This window comes from Pyrus communis, chromosome 15 (genome assembly GCF_041283825.1).
Source record: "Pyrus communis isolate YQ-2024b chromosome 15, ASM4128382v1, whole genome shotgun sequence".
NCBI lineage: Eukaryota > Viridiplantae > Streptophyta > Magnoliopsida > Rosales > Rosaceae > Pyrus > Pyrus communis.
This window is the reverse complement of record NC_142579.1, coordinates 6057065-6076083: the sequence shown is the minus strand read 5'-3', so window position 1 is coordinate 6076083 and position 19019 is coordinate 6057065. Positions and strand designations below refer to the sequence as shown.

The 19019-nt window shown below is 37.4% G+C and overlaps 2 protein-coding genes across 4 annotated transcripts in view; one reads left to right on the top strand and one right to left on the bottom strand.

Moving 5' to 3' along the window:
- Window positions 1-8376, top strand: part of LOC137727105 (disease resistance protein RPV1) — a 53943-nt gene extending 45567 nt beyond the window's left edge. For 2 of the 3 annotated variants that reach the window (XM_088686238.1, XM_088686236.1), the window contains exons 2-6: window positions 4404-4915; window positions 5122-6223; window positions 6303-6596; window positions 6714-7610; window positions 7723-8376. In XM_088686238.1, the coding sequence (XP_088542364.1) occupies window positions 4422-4915; window positions 5122-6223; window positions 6303-6596; window positions 6714-7610; window positions 7723-8247 (3312 nt within the window). In that variant the 5' untranslated portion in view covers window positions 4404-4421 and the 3' untranslated portion in view covers window positions 8248-8376. The remainder of the gene's footprint in view (window positions 1-4403; window positions 4916-5121; window positions 6224-6302; window positions 6597-6713; window positions 7611-7722) is intronic. The other variant, XM_088686237.1, reaches the window with a different exon arrangement.
- Window positions 8377-9551: 1175 nt separating this feature from the next.
- LOC137717735 (uncharacterized) lies at window positions 9552-17272 on the bottom strand. The gene is made up of 15 exons (XM_068457200.2): window positions 16885-17272; window positions 16543-16636; window positions 15960-16138; window positions 15264-15314; window positions 14245-14301; window positions 13786-13906; window positions 13176-13242; window positions 12996-13037; window positions 12082-12187; window positions 11884-11994; window positions 11039-11110; window positions 10844-10945; window positions 10692-10738; window positions 10440-10467; window positions 9552-9977 (listed from the first exon to the last, which is right to left on the bottom strand). Exons 1-15 carry the CDS (start codon window positions 16900-16902, stop codon window positions 9876-9878), a joined length of 1197 nt encoding a protein of 398 aa, XP_068313301.2. The 5' UTR covers window positions 16903-17272; the 3' UTR covers window positions 9552-9875.
- Window positions 17273-19019: the final 1747 nt, after the last annotated feature.

The following is a 19019-nucleotide window of genomic DNA, read 5'->3' as shown; positions in this document are numbered from 1 at the left end:
AGTGAGTCTTGGAACGATTCGAAGATTTCGCAACTAAGGTCATATCGTGGACCTCCAAGACATTGCGATATCACTAATAGTAAAGAAATAACCATTTGGGGATGTGCCTTGTGCAGGTTTGATAAGTAACCAGTGTCAGCATAACAAACAAGGCAATCATCATTCTGAGGACTAGGCGATCAGATTCGCTTGGGATGCATTGGGATTAGACTAAATTCGGTGTACCTTCAAGGTAGCGGAAAATTGTCTTTAAAACAATTCAGTGGCTGCGTATGGGCTCAGTGTTGCATCTTTACCAATAGATCAACAGCGAAGGGGATGTCATGTCTAATGCAATGAGCTAAATACAACAAAGCGCAGAGTTGAACTCAAATATGAAACTTTGGATTCCATAACCTTTTCAAGGGTCTCATTTGCATATAGCGTTGGAAAATCATAGGTATACTCAAAGGTAACACCTTCAGGGTAAGTTCGACTGGTAGACCAGAGTACCATCAGAACAATGCTTGAACTTCAGGTCAAGGCATAAACGAGTTTTCCCAATATCCTTCATCTCAAATTTCATCTTAAGATGCAAGGCAGTTTTCTCAAGCTCTTCCAATCCATGTAATTTATTCGGGAACTTACATGTAAATATCCGTAACAATATCTCCATGGAGAAACACTAACCACATTTCATAATGCTGCAATCAATCACAAGGCGTTTGAGGAAAACCTTGGGTCGTAGGGCGGGTGCATCATATCACACTATTTCATTCATCTCATTACACTTCCTTTCCCACTTGTAACACAACAGGGTTACCTTGGCAGTGTAGGAACTACGAGTGCAAAACCCACTTTAGTAAGGAATTTAACCTGGATTGTAATTTTGATTATCCAATCACCTCTATGTTGTCACTAATCAACGAAACACGGTTCGATATCGTCATTTTTCATTTATGTCGATATCTACCATATAAGTGAAAACATCATCAATGATAATCTCATTTCAATTCCATTATCTCATCCAAACTAATGTACTGGACCAAGAATTTCAAGTCTCCAAAGTAATCCGGATTAATCTCATGAGATGGAAAAGATTTGAGACAGCGATTGAGTATGGATTCAATGTGTGTCGTGATCTTCCTCTTTTAGGGATGTGAATCTTATGAACCGAGTGATCTGTCGTACTTTAGGCCGAGACAAATTGATTGGCTATCCGTCGGTATACCAGACTGTCCTTTAGGGGCTGCACAGCCTTTGGGGATGTTGACTTGTCGTCTGTTAAGTACGTCTATCCTTACATGCATGTTTGCAGCTAGTATATGATCTCGTATCTTTAACTAGATCAAAGGAATGCGTCTGGAGCAATCACTTCTACGTTGGTAAGGAATTTAACCCGGATTGTAATTTTGGTTGTCCAATCACTTCTACGTTGTCACTAATCAACAAAACATGGTTTGATATCGTCATTTTTCATTTATGTCGGTAACTACCATATAAGTGAAAATATCATCGATGATAATCTCATCCAAACTAGTATACTGGACCAAGAATTCCAAGTCTCTTGAGTAATCCAGATTAATCTCATGAGATGGAAATGATTTGAGACAACGATCGAGTATGGATTTCAATGTGTGTCGTGATCTTCCTCTTTTAGGGATGTGAATCCTATGAACCGAGTGATCTGTCGTACTTCAGGCCAAGACAGATTGATTAGCTATCCACGGGTATACCAAATCGTCCTTTAGGGGCTGCACACCCTTTGGGGATGTTGACTTGGCGTCCGTTAAATACGTCTTTCCTTACAGGCATGTTTGCAGCTGGTATATGATCTCGTCACTTTTGCTAGATCAGAGGAATGCGTCTGGAGCAACATTCTGAAAGCTAGAATTCATCGCACTTGCTTATCAAACTTGTGCAGTACAGGGATCAAGATGAGACACAGTGAGCAGCGTCCATGCAAATTCACATCATTCTATAAGAATGTTGACGTTCTTATCTCCCCTCCCCTTAACGGCAGGAAGACTGTCTCATTGAAGTGACAATCCACAAAATGAGTGGTAAAGAGATCGATTGCAAGGGCTCTAAGAGAGCTAGTGCAAAGGAGAATCATGGCTAGTAGTATTCGAAAAGTAGCAAAAAGGATAGGAAAGTCCAAGGGCTTTGCTCCACACCAAAATGAATCTTGGTGGTGGAAGGAGGAGGTACAGACAAAGGTTAAGGCTAAGAAGGAATGTTGTAAAGTCTTATATAAGGATATGACCAAAGAAAATGGTGAAAGGTATAGAATAGCGAATGGGGCGAAGAAAGTTGTGAGAGAAGCTAAGCTAGCGGCTTTTGACAATATGTATAAGCGACTAGATACCAAAAGAGAGTTGGATTTCTATAAACTAGCTAGAGTAAGGGAAAAGAAGACTAGAGACCTAAACCAAGTGAGGTGCATCAAGGATGAGAATGGAAAAGTTCTTGCTACAGAGAACGCGGTCAAAGACAGATGGAGAGGTTATTTTCATAATCTTTTCAATGATGGACATGAAAAGAGTACTTCTTTGGTGGAGTTGAGTAACTCAAAAGAGTGTGGAAACTACTCATTTTGCTGTCGAATTAGGAAGGAAGAAGTGGTTGTAACTTTGAAAAGATGAAGCATAGAAAAGCAGTGGGCCCAAATGATATACCGATCGAAGTGTGGAAAGTCTTGGGAGAGACGGGTAGAGCATGGCTCACAGACCTTTTCAGTAGGATTTTGAAAACGAAGAAGATGCCAAATGAGTGACGAAAGAGCACTTTGGTGCCTATTTACAAGAATAAGGGCAATGTACAAAATTACATGAACTATAGGGGTACTAAGTTAATGAGTCATACAATGAAGTTCTGGGAGAGAGTAATTGAGCATAGACTGAGGCAAGAGACAGGTCTTGGACAACCACTTCAGGTTCATGCTAGGACACTCAACCATGGAGGCAATCTATCTCTTACGAAAATCAATGAAAATATATAGAGATATGAAAAAGGATTTGCACATGGTTTTTATAGATTTGGAAAAAATGTATGATAGGGTCCCAAAAGACATTCTTTGGAGGATTTTAGAGAATAAATAAGTATGAATAGCATATCTCCAAGCTATCAAGGATATGTATGATAGAGCAAGGATTGTCGTAAGAACTCATGAAGGACAAATCAAAAACTTCCCCATAACTATAGAGTTACATCAAGGCTCATTTTTAAAGTCCTTACCTTTTTGGATTGGTAATGGATGAGTTAACGGGACATATTCAAGATGATATTCCTTGGTGCATGCTTTTCGCAGACGATATAGTGTTGATGGATGAAACTCAAGAAGGAGTAAATGCGAAGCTTAACCTTTGAAGAGAAGTGTTGAAATCCAAGGGTCTTCGCCTAAGTAGGTGGAAGACAGAGTATATGGAGTGCAAGTTCAGTGCAAACAGAGGCTGAAATGAGTTAGGGGTGAGGATTGAAGATCAGGAAGTACCAAAGAGCGACCACTTTCACTACCTAGGATCTATCTTGCAAAAGAACAGAGAGTTGGATGGAGACGTCAACCATAGAATACAAGCTGGATGGATGAAGTGGAAAAGTGCATCCAATGTGTTGTGTGACCGTCATATGCCACTTAAGCTCAAGAAAAAATTATATAGGACGGCAATAAGGCTGACAATGCTTTATGGCACGGAATGTTGGATGGTGAAGCATCAACACGTACTTAAAATGGGTGTAGCAGAGATGAAAATGCTTCATTGGATGTGTGGGCACACGAGAAAGAATAAGATTAGGAATGAGGATATCTGAGGTAAAATAGGAGTAGCTGAAATTGAAGGAAAGATTAGAGAAAATTGGTTACGGTGGTTTGGGCATGTAAACGATGGCCTACTGACACTCCGGTTAGAAGATGCGATTACAGGACAAGGGTTCATGGCCGAATGGGTAGAGGAAGACCTAGAAAGATTTTGGAAGATATTCTAAGAAAAGACTTTGTACTTGGATCTAATGGAAGACATGACACAAAACCGAGTGTAATGGCGTTCTAGGATTCATATAGCTAACCCCACTTAGTGGGAAAAGGTTTTGTTGTTGTTGTTGTTATTTGAGTAATACTAGAGCCATCAACTTATTAGTTTTTGCATCAATTTTTTAGATCCCAAATTTTATGGCAATGTTTCAATGCGTTTTCTGTTCACATTCTACAACAAATAAGAATTTGCATTGTGACTTGTTAACCAATAACTGGTGTCTCTTGCACTATTATTATGTTTATCATTTCTTACATACTTCCAAAATTAGACCTGTAATATGATTTGCATATCATTGTTAAATCAGATGTGTTTGGTAGCTGGAGAATATATTCTCAATTTGCATTCCCATTAATATATAATAAACTCTTCTTCATGCATTCACTGCTACAGAAAGACTATTCAATAGCTATGAGCACCGAGCAGCAGAAGAATGCTTCTTCGTCCTCCTACCGGTGCACGTATGATGCCTTCTTGAGTTTCAGAGGCGCAGATACACGCAAGAACTTTACAGATCACCTCTACCATGCTTTGGAGTCGGCAGGAATCCACACTTTTAGAGATGATGATGGAATTGAGAGAGGAGCAAACATTGAACAGGAACTACAGACAGCAATACAAGAGTCACGAGTATCAGTCATTGTTTTCTCCAAGGACTACGCCTCTTCCAGGTGGTGCCTGAATGAACTTGCTCTCATCATGGAACGTAAAAGAACAGATGGACACATGGTTATGCCTGTTTTCTATGATGTGGAACCATCAGATGTCAGGAAGCAGACGGGCAGTTTTGCAGAATCATTTACTAGACATGAAGAGCGCTTCAAGGACGAGATAGACAAGGTGGAGGAGTGGAGGCGAGCTCTTAGAGATGTTGCAGACTTGGGAGGGATGGTTTTAAGAGAACGGTAACTTTTCATTCTCTCCTATTTTCAGTCAAGTAGATCAGATGCTAGTCTCAAGTTTGTGAAAGTTTATCTTTTCTTTTTTTTTTTTTTTTTCTTTTTTTTTTTGAAAAAAAAATTAATAAATAAATAACTCTCGTGTTTTTTCTTTTGGTCTGAAAAGAAAGAACTTATTGTGCCTCAAATATTTTGACATCCATAATATATAGGTACGAGTCGCAGTTTATTCAAGATATTGTTAAAGCGATTGGAAATGAACTGGACTACATGACGACTAGGAGATTAAGAGTTGATCCCTTTGTGATCGGAAGAGGTTATTATGTGGAAAGCCTAAACATGTGGCTGGAAGATGGATCAAATGATGTTGGAGTAGCTGTCATCCATGGAATGGGTGGAATAGGGAAGACCACCATTGCTAAAATTGCTTATAACCAGAACTCCCATAAATTTCAAGCTAGCAGCTTTCTTTCAGATATTAGGGAAACTTCCAAACCAGCCAATGGTTTTGTTCACTTACAAAGGAACCTTCTTTCAGATATCCAAAAGGGGAAAATGGAAGAAATATACAACCTTAATGAAGGTATAGTAAAGATCAAACGTGTTGTACGTTGCAAAAGAGTTCTTATTGTTCTTGATGATGTGGAGAACTCGGAACAGTTCAATGCAATAATTGGAATGCGAGACTGGTTCCATCCTGGAAGTAAAATTATAATAACAACTAGACATGAACATTTGTTGAAGGATCATGAAGTTGTAAGGTTTAAGGTTGAAGGATTGCATGAGGATGAATCGCTTGAGCTTTTCAATTGGCATGCCTTTCGACAACCCCATCCTCAAGAAGGTTATATGGAGCTTTCAAGACCCGTGGTTGAACATTGTGGAGGGGTTCCATTAGCTCTTCAAGTTCTGGGATCTTCTCTATTTGGAAAAACAGCAGATGTATGGAAAAATGCATTACACAACTTAGACGTGATTACTGAGGGAAAAATTCAAAAGATTCTTTGCATAAGTTTTGATTCTTTACAAGACCATGATCAACGTTTATTCCTCCATATAGCCTATTTCTTTGTGGGAAAGGACAAGGATTTTACAACTACAATCCTTGACGAATGTGATTTTACCACAGAGGTTGGACTTCAACATCTGGTTGATAGATGCCTTGTGGAAATTAATGTCCACAAGAAGTTAATCGTGCATCAATTACTTCAAGACATGGGAAGGGCAATAATTCATGAAAAATCACCTGAGGACCCTGGAAAACGCACTAGACTGTGGCACAAAGATGCATTTGACGTTTTGACAAAATTAACGGTAAGAAACATGAATTTTATGTGTATATATTTGCAATGGTGTTCTGCATGGTAACTTATCCAATGTTCTTATTTGTTAGCAGGGTACGAGAATTGTCAAGGGCCTCATGCTCCACTTTCTCCCAACAGATTCATCTCCGACAAATGAGGTAGGTTTCGAAACAAAGGCATTTACAGAGATGCTCAATCTTGAACTACTTCTGCTTGATAATGTAAAGTTGAGTGGAAGCTATGAAGATTTTCCAAAAAAATTAATATGGCTGTCTTGGCGAGGATTCTCTTTAAAATCAATACCATCCAATTTTTGTATGGAACATCTAGTTGTTCTTGACTTACGGTACAGCAGTCTGCAACATATTTGGAAAGGAACCAAGGTATGTTCTAATCTCTCCTGTGCTCTCTCTCTCTCTCTCTCAATACACACAAATAACAATAGATTTCAGTGAAATTAAACTGTATTCATAGCAACTAATGACTTCACTTTGATACAGATTCTTACAAGATTGAAAATCCTTAATCTCAGTCATTCACATGGTCTTAGGACAACCTCTGACTTGTCTGGACTCCCTAACCTTGAGAAACTAATTCTTAAGGATTGCATTAATTTGGTTGATGTTGATGAATCCATTGGAAACTTGGGGAAACTTGTTTTCTTGAATCTAAAAGACTGCAAAAGCCTTATGAAGCTTCCAAAAAGAATGAACTGGTTGAGGTCTCTTGAGAAACTTATTCTTAGCGGTTGCTCAAAGCTTGTGCTTCATGACAGTGCCACGGTAATTCATGTACACGCGATATCTGGGGATATGAATAAACCTAGACTGTTGTCAACTTTATCATGGACACCAATCAGGTCTTGGTGGATGTGGGCATGGACGGGAAAGACTCTTCAATCAACCAGTTTCTCACTGGCAAGTTTACCGCGTTGTTTGGGAAGCTTAAAGCTGTCTTGTTGCAATCTGTCAGAGGTTCCCAATGATCTGTGTACAATATCTTCATTGAAGTATTTGGATCTAAGTGGTAACCCAATTTTGTGCCTACCACAAAACATGAAGAGTCTTATTATGCTCGACACTCTTTTGTTATATAATTGCACAAACCTCGAAATGCTTCCAGAGCTCCCAGCAAGGTTGAAAAGTTTGCAAGCAGGTAGTTGTACATCATTGAAAAGATTAAAAAATTTACCAAACTTGTTGAAACCATTCATAACCACTTTTTGGGGTTGCGGTCGGTTAGTTGAAATTGGAAGCTTGTTGAATATAAAAACGTTGAGAAGCGCTGACATAGAAATGACAAGATATATGGGACTGTTCGATTTGAAATCCATAGCAAGCACTGATGTCGAAATGCTCAACCACTTGACCGGTACTAGCAGGAAGGTTCCTGTCCAGGTCTTTCTCTGGTCTCCTCTCTCATGTATAGTTCTAATTATTATATATATGAATTAGTTGGGCCTAACTATTTGAATAATTAAATTTGAATTGTGGATTCTTGATGAAACAGGCAGTCTATGAGTGTGGCATATATAGCATATTCCTTCATGCAAGCAAGATTCCAGATGGATTTGACTCCACAATACAGACATCTGTGCTGTCAGTTATTGCACCTTCACATCCTAATCTCAAAATCCAAGGCTTGAATGTAGGCGTTTTATATGCCAGAAATGAACATCAGATTAAAGCCAGTGTAAACAATTTGATTGAAGTTAGTAATCAGACGAAGGCTCTCATGTGGACCTATTGGCCACTCACAATAGGTGAGCCAACTGAGAAGGAAGATGTGTTGTGGCTTAGCCATTTTCGATTTGGAAACAATGAATTCGAGGATGGGGACCAAATACGTGTTTCGGTGGAGATGCGTACTTTTTGTCGGGTGAAGGAGTTCGGAATCCAGCTTGTGTACGAGCCGGAAAGACCTCCTTCTAGCCAGAATAATGTTGTTGCTGGAGATGTGTCACTGTCAGCATCAGCGTACCAAATGGGGACAGGAAAATACTTTATCAGTACTCTTGGGCACCGTTTTCATTAAGCTTGATTTCTAAAGACGGTAGATTCATGAGTTTGACTTGGCTAAACAATAGAATTGTTAGTTCGTTAAACGAGAATCTAAATTAATAACTTATTAATTTACCAATTATTTAATATTTTGCTCAACTAATAATTTTTTTGTAGTTTCAAGGCTATTAATTTATAGAGGTGTAACTGTACATGGTCAGTATAAGGTGATTCTAAACCAAAGTATCAGTTTTAGGAAATAATATTGAGATGTAAAGGGTTATAACTCAGAGATGAAAGGGCATATCCTTCATAGATTTTTTTTTTTTTTTTTTTTTTTTTTTTTTTTTTTTTTTTTTTTTTTTTGAGAAATTGGCCATTATCCTATAATTTCAAAAGTGTTTAGCTGAAATGGAAATATAGACACAAACAACAATATAGACAATGTCTCAATTCCCCTTTCTATAATGGTCAATTTCCCTAATTTTTTTTTTTTTTTAAATGCACATCCTTCTTAGGGCTAACTCGATAATGTGATTTAGTGTTAGGTTCTTCATCCTAAATATTAAATTGAAACTGTTTAGTCATTTAAAATTTTAAAGCGTAAAGAAAAAACATTTGATTGAATATAATTGAAACAAAAATATGGATAAGAAAATGGACGCAAGCCATGGCTTTAATTATCCAACAGTTGCTCAACTTCTGTTGGCTATGTGGAGCACCCATTAAAGGAGAGGAAGGCACATTCATTCTCTCAGTTTCAATGGATTTAGGTAGAGGACAAGGGGTAGGTTTCCCTTAAAGTCTGATCTGGTTGCCTTGCAGGTTGGGTTCTGCCATAACATGCCAACAAGAAATAGGTTCCTTGTGGGACACTTCATTTGTGCCACTGGGATTAAGGGCACTTGGTCCCAAAGTCTCACTTCTGCCACAGTCAGATTTTCCCTTCCCTGTTGAGTCAAGTTCTCAAATTTCAATCTAGAAATGATATGAATTTCCAGCCTTATTGTGTTTTGAGGTTATGATCATCTCCATTCCATACAATAGGAATGCATCTACTGCGGTATCCCAAATCAAGCATGCACTACCATGTTTGGATACACTACAGTAGTGCATGGCAGTGCATGATTGACTCAAGATACTGCCACAATGACATCTCTATTGTAGGTAAGTTTCTCTCATCTAGACATATGTTCACTGAGGTATTTACATGTGAAATGAGACTCTAAGAAAAGAAATTTTAAAATGAGAAAGAGATCCACCTAACCACATGTGTCGGTATGTAATTGGGCCACGCAAGGACCAAAGAACAAAAATTTTAAATTTCACAATACAAGCTTTAGTACTTTAACTGCATTTGATTTCATATTGTTTTAAGTTACAAGAAGTGAAGACAGGGAACAAAAATGGAAAGGTAATCTTTGTTAGGTGCTATTCTAAAACAAATTTCCAGCACTCTAAATCTTGCAGTTTTTAGCTGCTCTGTGTTTGACCAATTAGTAGAGACAAAATTGGAGGAGACCATCCTGTAATTTCTAGTGAAACAAATCAAGGGCAAACAATTTTACGCCTCCCTTACCTAGTTTACCTTTCTTCAATGTCAACCTCTTCTCTAGCAAAATTTGATTAAGCCGAACCTGTGTGCGCTGTAAATTCCTACTTCTAATCTTGGGACGATGAAAATGGAGTGCAGCAGGAAGAAATATCGATTCCAGCAACCTCCATGGCATCACACACCCACTCGGGCACATCACCTTTCGGAAACTACAAGACAATAAGATGTGACACATTTCAAAAATATGTGGTAGGTATTGCACATAGGGGAAACAAAAGCACAAGGCTCTCTAAGCAAACAATAACAGAGAAGAAACGAGAGAATCGTTGTATACACAATCGTTTTATACCAATAGCAAATGGCATGGTAGACAACTAGAAGAGAGTAGTGATTCTGAAAATGGTTGGTGCAATATCGTTTTTTAACTTTTCCTTTTAACATTATTCGCAAGAACATTCGATTTTTGTTAGAAACGCTATATGGAGATTACATAATTTTGGCTAATTACATTATCGTTTATCAAATATATAATTTTCAACTTCTCCTCGAGGATGATTATATGAATGCTAAATGTTGGGTGCACCAGGAATATGTTGAGAGAGAGAGAGAGAGAGAGATTGAAAATTTGGACAAGCAGATATAAAAAGACGAAGGGCGTGTAAAGAAAATACCATTTGTTGCAGAAAGTTGCATACAAACCTGCACACAAAAAAAGTAAAACAAAAATATAAAAGGGTTACTCTAGCAACAAGAAGAACAAGTGAGAAATTCAATAGAAAAAAAATATAGGCAAAATGACAGTTATGCATATTAACATCTTGCCGGGGAAATAACTTCGACAGATAATAAAATTAATGCCGGTAAGTATATCACACAACAAATAAAGACCACGGTTGAGAAGGGTAAAGCAAAGGCAAACATACTCTGGAAACCTTCCTTCGATTATTGAAGAGTGCAGATTTCTACTTAGCTGCATTTAAAAAGGGAAACAAGAGCGGGCGGGAGAGTTTTAGTTATATATTGTATATGAAAAAATTTATGGGAAAATATACTATAAGTACTTTTGTGTTCTAACCTTCATCATGTAATATAAATTGTGATATGATAGAAGCTGAGATCCCATAGCATCTTTTGTAACCAGGCAATGAATGTAAGCTCTAGTATAATTTTTGCAGACCTACATTTGAAGAAATTGAATGAAGCAGTTATGCATCCTTAATCAACTTCCGCAGTAGTATTTCAAGCAAAAGATTGGCCCATTTATGCGTACCATACAATCGCATGTAGGATCAACAGGACGGGTATCTTCAGCCATCGCTTTGTGTTTGAGTTTCAGCACTCCCTGAAATAAACATCACATAAGATATTTTTCCTACGGTTGAGCTATGCATCCACATATCAACAGAAAATTTAGTCCCCTTTATACCGTATAGAGGCGCCTAATAAAAGTACACTTGATTGGCAATATCCGCATGAACGTTGCATGACACAGTTCTAAGTGCATTAGCAAACATGAAACAGTAGCTGGAAAGGTTTGAAAAAACACCAACTTGTTTCAAGCATGAGCACTATAAAGTACAAAGTTCGTTCGGAAGTTTTGAAAGAAGTAAGCGTATTTGTCACATTCATATAATAACAAATTTTAAAACAATTATCTAATACGAAATTAAAATTTGTATCTAATACGAAATTATTCCCCCATTCTAATTAAGAAAGAAACAACAAGACTATATGAAGTTCAGAATTCAAACTAATAATCCTGACCAAACAACTTAGTTGCAAACTTGATGGCATCATCAATCCAACGGTTATTTATTGAAGTGTTCAAATATATAAATCGTTCATATAAAAATCTTTAGTACACATACACACACGCATAGAGGGGCTCTTGTAAGCACATAAAATAAATAACTAATTTTTTGGGTGTATTCATTCTCTCTAGTAAGCAACTAAAATAAATAACTAATCATCCTGATGAAAGGAGTATTTAAATCATAGATGTAATGGTTCAAGATTAGCTACTTATGACGATAACCAATAACTACAGTCGGACGGAATACATAAATATATCCAATAAAAATGTAAACATGTAGATCACAATGTTTAAGTAATCACCTCGGGTACAAGAGCTGTACCAAAGCGAGCAGTACGTGTAGGATAAACGCAGTCATACATATCAGCACCTAGAGCACTGCAAACTACAATATCCAGCGGATAACCAACACCCTGAAAGATGTGCGAGAAATATCATGACTTAGGAAACATAAAAGAAAGACCTAAAGGAAAGTAGTCAAAACGACAAGTCTACAGCACCATAACGTATCGTGGTTTCTCCTCAGGCAATGCAGCAGTGCACTGTGCAACCACACGCCAAAATGAATCCTTACTTTCACCGCCAGCAAGACCGCCAATAGCATAGCTGTCACAGAAGAAAACTTTGTCAACAAGAAAACTTCAGCTGCTATTAGTAGTTAACCACGCCACCAATATGAAACAGAAGTGCATGTGTAGTATTGCAAAATTTTCCCTTCAGTGGAAAATTTTCCAAATCCAGTTAACTATTAAAACAAGTGAAAACAAGTTGCTAATTCCACAGAGGGTCTGAACCAATAAAGTTGAAATTAAGGAACTATACAGAAAAGTTCTTTTTCCCGTTGGAAAGAAAAGAAGAGTTTTTAATTTTTTCCTCCACACTTGAAGTACACTCCAAAATATAATTAATAAGCTTTAGCTTTCCAAGAGAATAACATAAATGATCAAAATTTTTAAATATGCAGGATATTTATGGTGTTTTTGTACCGCAGGCTGCGCTTATTATCTTTTCTTTTTTCTTGATACAAACGGTATTGGAGAAGAAGGAATCGAACTCGGGACCTCAGGTGCAAGAAGATTCTCTATGTGTGGCGTCATAGTTCATTTTTACATACAAGACGCATTGTTACTATTTTATTATGGCATTTGACTACAATGCCTGCATGTATTCAACACAATCACCACCCTACGGTCAGATGATGATTGTATTATATACATATATTCACATGAATTATACCTGACCGTTAGATGGTGATTAAATTAAAAACATGTAAGTATTGTAGCCAGTCCCTTTATTATAAGCTATATTACAAATTCAACAATTATCATTATTGGTTAACTTCAAAAACTAGAATGGGATATCAATGTGTTGGATAAAGCAACCTAGAACAAATCAGCCACCAAAGAGCACATACCCGGGTAAATTTCGATTCACCAAGCCCCTAACACATATATCTCTGTTCACAAGTCATGGCATAAAGCAATTTGTTAGTTGTTACAGAGATATTATTAGTATAAGGAACAGAGTAATAACAAAGAAATGCACTAAACAATCAACATAAAGCAGGAAGATTACAGGTTCAGTTGAAGTTCACCTTAGTACAGGATCTAAGCCACCTTGTACAATACCAAATAAGTTCTGCTCCGTTGGTCTCTTGTGAGCTGTTATTAAAGCAATGCAGATATAAGAACAATGCTGACCAGCTGACTCGAAAGCATAAAATGGAGAACAAATAATATGCAATAAACATCACAAAAGGATAACAAATGAAGCTAGGGCAATAAAACGAAAGAGGTACGCACAATCTAAGAATGCATACACCTATTATGGATGACTTGGCGATCTAAGGAACCGAAGAAGAAACAGCTCCACAAAGATAACTATTGAAATGGTTGGGATGTAAGCATAACATATCGTATAAATCTACTATGAGAAATTTGCCTAGTCATGATGTTGTAAATGTAAGAAACTCGCTATTAACAATTAAATTGGACCATCAGAACAGGCTTTCACCTAATTGAATAAACTTAGCACTGCACAGTAGCTCTAAAGCCCAAGGATGAATCTTCTAGGAATCTAGGCCCTTATGGCAGATTTTCAGCATAGCCTTATCACACTGAGTTGATTATGTATGAGTAAACATATACACATCATGCATATACATATACAAGAAACACCAGTGCCATCACTACAACATATTTCACCTTCAATGCATCTATCTATCCATCGTATAGTGCGATACATAGCCTCCTCAACTCTTGGACCAGTGGTGGTGGTTTTGACTACATCATCGAGGGCCATAATAATATCTGCTCCAATTCTGTTCTGCATGGATCATTGAAGGTGCGTAAGGGAAGGTAGAGGGAAGCACTTAATGAGATCTATGAATTGAAGTATTAACTAACAGAAGTTTACTAGTACTGAAATATTATGTTACTGTAACAAGTTCTATGATGGGTTTTTTTCTAAAAGTTTGTTCTATTTTGCCTTCTCTTCTTTCTATAATTCCATCTCTTAGTGCTACATTGATATCATTATGACATCTCTATGCAGGACATTCAATGGCATAGTATGCCTCAAAGACACCCGGTGATAAGACCTTGCTAATTAACCCAAAAATTGCCCCCAGATAACTAAAACCAAAATGAAATAGATGTACATACTTGGATTTGAATTGACTCCTCAGGTGTCAAGAGCATTGGCTTTCCATCAACTGGTGACTGAAGTAGGCGAATAACCAGTTATGGACCTTATGGACAAACGCAAAATAACAATATTCTTGAATACACATAATAAAACAGCACGAATCATATAAGTACAAAATGAAAAAAAAGTAACATAGCATTGACAATAAACAAAGAGTTGATTTTTAAATAGAATAAATGGCAACGCCCACCTATGCAAAATAAGATGCAAAAATATAAGAAAATGAATTTTTAAAGTTTGATACACAACATTTTTCCAAAGTATGAAACGATTATTGTAATCTACGAAAGATATTTGTTCATTGGCAAAACAAAATGATATCCGCTTATTACCGTCTCCATCAACCCCTCACCCCACATTTCCAATAAAATGTAGCATTATGGACCACACAAAGTATTTACATCACTCACTCTTTTCCTAACAATTGAAAAGTTACTTCAAATGCAATTGTTTAGAAAGTTTATAATGACATATTGGCCCTTAAGACTGGGGCAGGTGGCTGAAACGATAATCAAGTCACTAATAATTAAGAGCACAAAAGGTTAAGCATAGAGGTATCTCCATGCCCTCAGCTGTTCTGTTCGGTTCTCTCCAAGTACACCAAACCAAACATGAACAACATCACCCTTCTTTCCCCATGTCCACCATTGCATTTGGCCACTATGACTCACATATATTTGATATTCGGAATGCAATCAAAAGTAGAAATAATCGGTGACAGTAACTCTTTCACTGCACAAAAGTGGCTTTGTTCATCCCAACAAATACCTACATTTCATTTCAAATCAATCAAATTCGGTGATTTATGTTTCTCCTTTCATTCATGAAAGAAGATACTGGAGACAACTTGTTGGTGATTGTAAAATTTTGACAGAGCTTGATCCGGTGACCCATAATAGCTCAACATGAGTGAATTACACAATCATTATTCAGCAACACCCAAGCTACAAAATACACTGACAAAATAAGAGATTACCTGAAATGTTACACCTTCTTCAGTGATGTCAGCTAAATGCAACAATGATACCTGAAAACACAAAATGAATTGTAAGAGTTCACTGCATACATTATTACTGATGCAGAAAAAAAGAGTCCACAAAAACAGCACACTAGCCAACAAAACAACCATAGCCAATAGCATGAGTTCGTCAATCAAAGCTTAGAAGAATTATCAAAAACTGGCCTACACATTATGAACGAAAGCCCGTTCTACTTCCAGCATAGCATACAATAGAAAAAGTAAGTTGGCTAGTAACCATATCTCTATTTAAAAACACCATCTTTGATATGTCAAGTAATTTATTAACAAAGTACAGTAAGCAAGTAAGCAAGTCATTGGAACAGTAGATACTGACATGTTCCATGCCTCCTGGACAAATGCAACATACTTAAATAAGGGAAAGCTTAACTATGGTAACATAAAGTTCAATATAACTAATAAGAATCATAAATTAGCGGCAAACCTGGATAATGAGAATGGAAAAGAGGGAGGGGGAAGAGGCGGAAGGATTAGATAATAAATTCATCAAAATGCACAAGCATCCATTGGACGTGTTGCATAAGTAGTTCCAGATGGATTTGTCTTTCAATAGTACATCAACAAAACTATATATGTGGAAACAATTAAATTAAATCAATATGTAACATATATGTAATACTGAGGGAAACCAACCATCTGAAAGCCACCAGAATCAGTAAGCAATGCTCTTGGCCAGTTCATAAATTTATGGAGACCTCCCAACTCATCAAGAAGCTCGGAGGTTGGACGAAGTGCCAAATGATACGTATTCCCAAGTATTATTTGAGCACCAATATCTTCAAGCTGTTCAGTTGTCAACCCTTTTATAGTTCCTGAAACCAAGAAAACCTCATCCATATCATTGATTACTCCATACAACAAAGCCAAGGGCATACATGAATGTTGTTCATATATGCACATCAACATCTAATATGAACAAAGAAAAAATTATCAACCCATTGAATATTGGACAATAGAAGTGAAAATGAATGTGTGTGTTCACACACGTTTGAAGATTTTACACACAATGCACATACTGATAATGTTTTATAAATGTCAGCACCAAAAGCTAGCCCACAAAAATATATTCCTGAAGCAACAAATCCTCGATACCTGAGTCGTTTACATATCAAATACCAATTGAATTGAAAGCTAATTAGCTCAGATGAAAGATTAATTTACTCATGAGGAATAGCTTCTATTTAGTACCAAAATGTATGAAATTTAAAGCAATAACCTTGCGTTCCAACGGGCATGAAAAGCGGTGTCTGGCACACGAAGTGAGGCAGGGTCAGTCTAGCTGCACGAGCACGGTTAAACCTCCCCAAAACCTGAATTACAAAACAGAGAAAACAAACTTCCCACATCAATAAACAGAAACAACCCAACGAACCAACAAACATTGTATCGATTTCGAATGAATGGAGATAAAGAGCTTATCGATTTTTAGCCATTCATATTCCTATGCAAAATACAAAATAAAAGGTGCCTTTTGGGGGCGAGAAAGTTCCAAACTTTAAATTTATAAGAATTAGAAAAAACAGTTAGAGAAACCATGGTCCTGGATTTCGAAACCCACCTCGAAACGAAGTGCCATTGAGGAAGAACTTATCAATGAGGGAAGCAGCTTTATGGCGGTTTAGTAAACCCAAAACCTTAACTTGTAATGTATTGACCGTAGAGAGTGACCCAGAGAATACAAAAGCAAGAAGAAGAAGAAGAAGAAGAAGAGAGTTGGAATATGAGGCAGAGTCTAAGGGCAGCGAGCGGTGGAGCTTTGTGTGCCGCTGCCGGTGTTTGCGGTGTTCTGTTATCTGTTTCAGTTTTGAGTCTTGAAAAGCTGCGGGCGGCGGGGATTCTGAATTTATATAGGATTGAAGGGCGGGTCTTGAGCTCAAGTTTGACGTTTGTCGCGCGCGTACTCTACTTTTTACCATTTTGCGTTTTCGGTGATTTTTTTCTCCTCCTTTATACTTTTCTTTTTCTTCTTCGCCTTTTAAAGTAGATTTGGGTGTTTGCATTTTGGATTTTGGTCTTTTGAATTTTGGTTTGGGTTCACATTGGGTCAAGTGTTGGGGATCTAAATCCTTGGACTTGCATTGACCAACCACTTTAAAAATCTCTTCTTAGCTCTGCATAGGCTCTGTTTAGGCGCTAGATTACTGACCATCGTTCTGATTAGTCTCCAGTCATTTAAAATTTAAGAAAATGAGGTTAGATCCACTTACACGTCCCCCTAGCCCGTCTAGATTGCGTCTATGACTTAGACGAGAAATTGATAACTTTCATTTTGCATTTTATTTTGTCAATAAAATGTAAGAAACTTATTGAATACTTGGACAAACACTCATTATAGGTTTGTTCCTCATGTTTTCAATATGTTATGATACTTTATTATGTATATATATGTCATTTTATTTTGCAATTTACGTATCCAATACAATTATGTATTTTTTTTGAAGTATACTTATGCACTTATTTATACAATATTTAATAAATTTACTTAAATCCGCCACCACCTGACTAGCACCTAGCATTTTTTAGAACCTTAAAAAAAATCCTTGGACTTGGAGTAAGCCCAAGTGACTAGGGAGTGTTTATGCCCAAAAATAGGTGACGTTTTACTGTAGTTGTGGAAAATTCATGCCTATGCATAATAGTGCGGATTCAATCCTCATCAATTCTTCTCTCCCCCCCCCCCCCCAAAAAAATAACTAAGAGCATCTCCAATTGGCTTCCTAAATCAACTCCTAACTAGAATTTAGTGAGGATTTCAAAACACAAAATTAACCCTAATCATGCTCTCTATCCACCTCCTAAGATAGAGATTAATCTATGAGTTCATATATTATATAAGGAGAGAGGAAGAAGCTCTTAGTGGCTCTTTATAATTAATGCTAACTGATTTAATATTGTTATATATAATTAATTAATTCCTATCGGGCTAAATATTGACTCATGGTCATTATAACTCTCTAAAGTAGGGAGTATAGTTAAAGTACAACATTTTTAGAGAGTACCTAAAATAACTTTTTGATAGTTTTACTACAAAATAGAGAGTGTGATTGAAGATATTCTAACTATTGAACTCACTAAGTGCAATTTTGACGTGGCATGGAATGAATGAATGGAGATTGGAGTAATAGGTGTAGTACTGGAGAATGAAATGAGGCAATTTATGGCTACTTTAGCAAAACATGCAGATGGGATTGCTTGGTATCAAAGCAGGTTTTGTTTGGGCCCAAATATTGTGTCTGTACTCTTTTCAGGCTCATTAATTGTAACATCCCACATCGACCAACGGAGATGGGGTGATGTGCCTTATATGTACATGCCCACCTCCATGCAGCACGAGGCCTTTTGGGGACTCACTGGCTTCGGATTCCGTGGGAACTTCGAATTTGTGACTTAGGGCTAGAGCAATCCCAGGATGGGTAACCCACTGGGAAGTTGCTCGTGAGTTCCTAGAAACAAAATCGTGATGGTGTGGCCCAAAGCGGACAATATCATGCTACGGCGAAGCCGGTCTGGGATGTGACAGAATGGTATCAGAGCCACTCTGCTGTGTGGTGCGAGTGTACCAACAAGGACGTCGGGCCCTTAAGGGGGGTGGATTGTAACATCCCACATCGACTAACAGAGAGAGGGTGATGTTTCTTATATGTACATGCCCACCTCCATAAAACACGAGGTCTTTTGGGGACTCACTAGCTT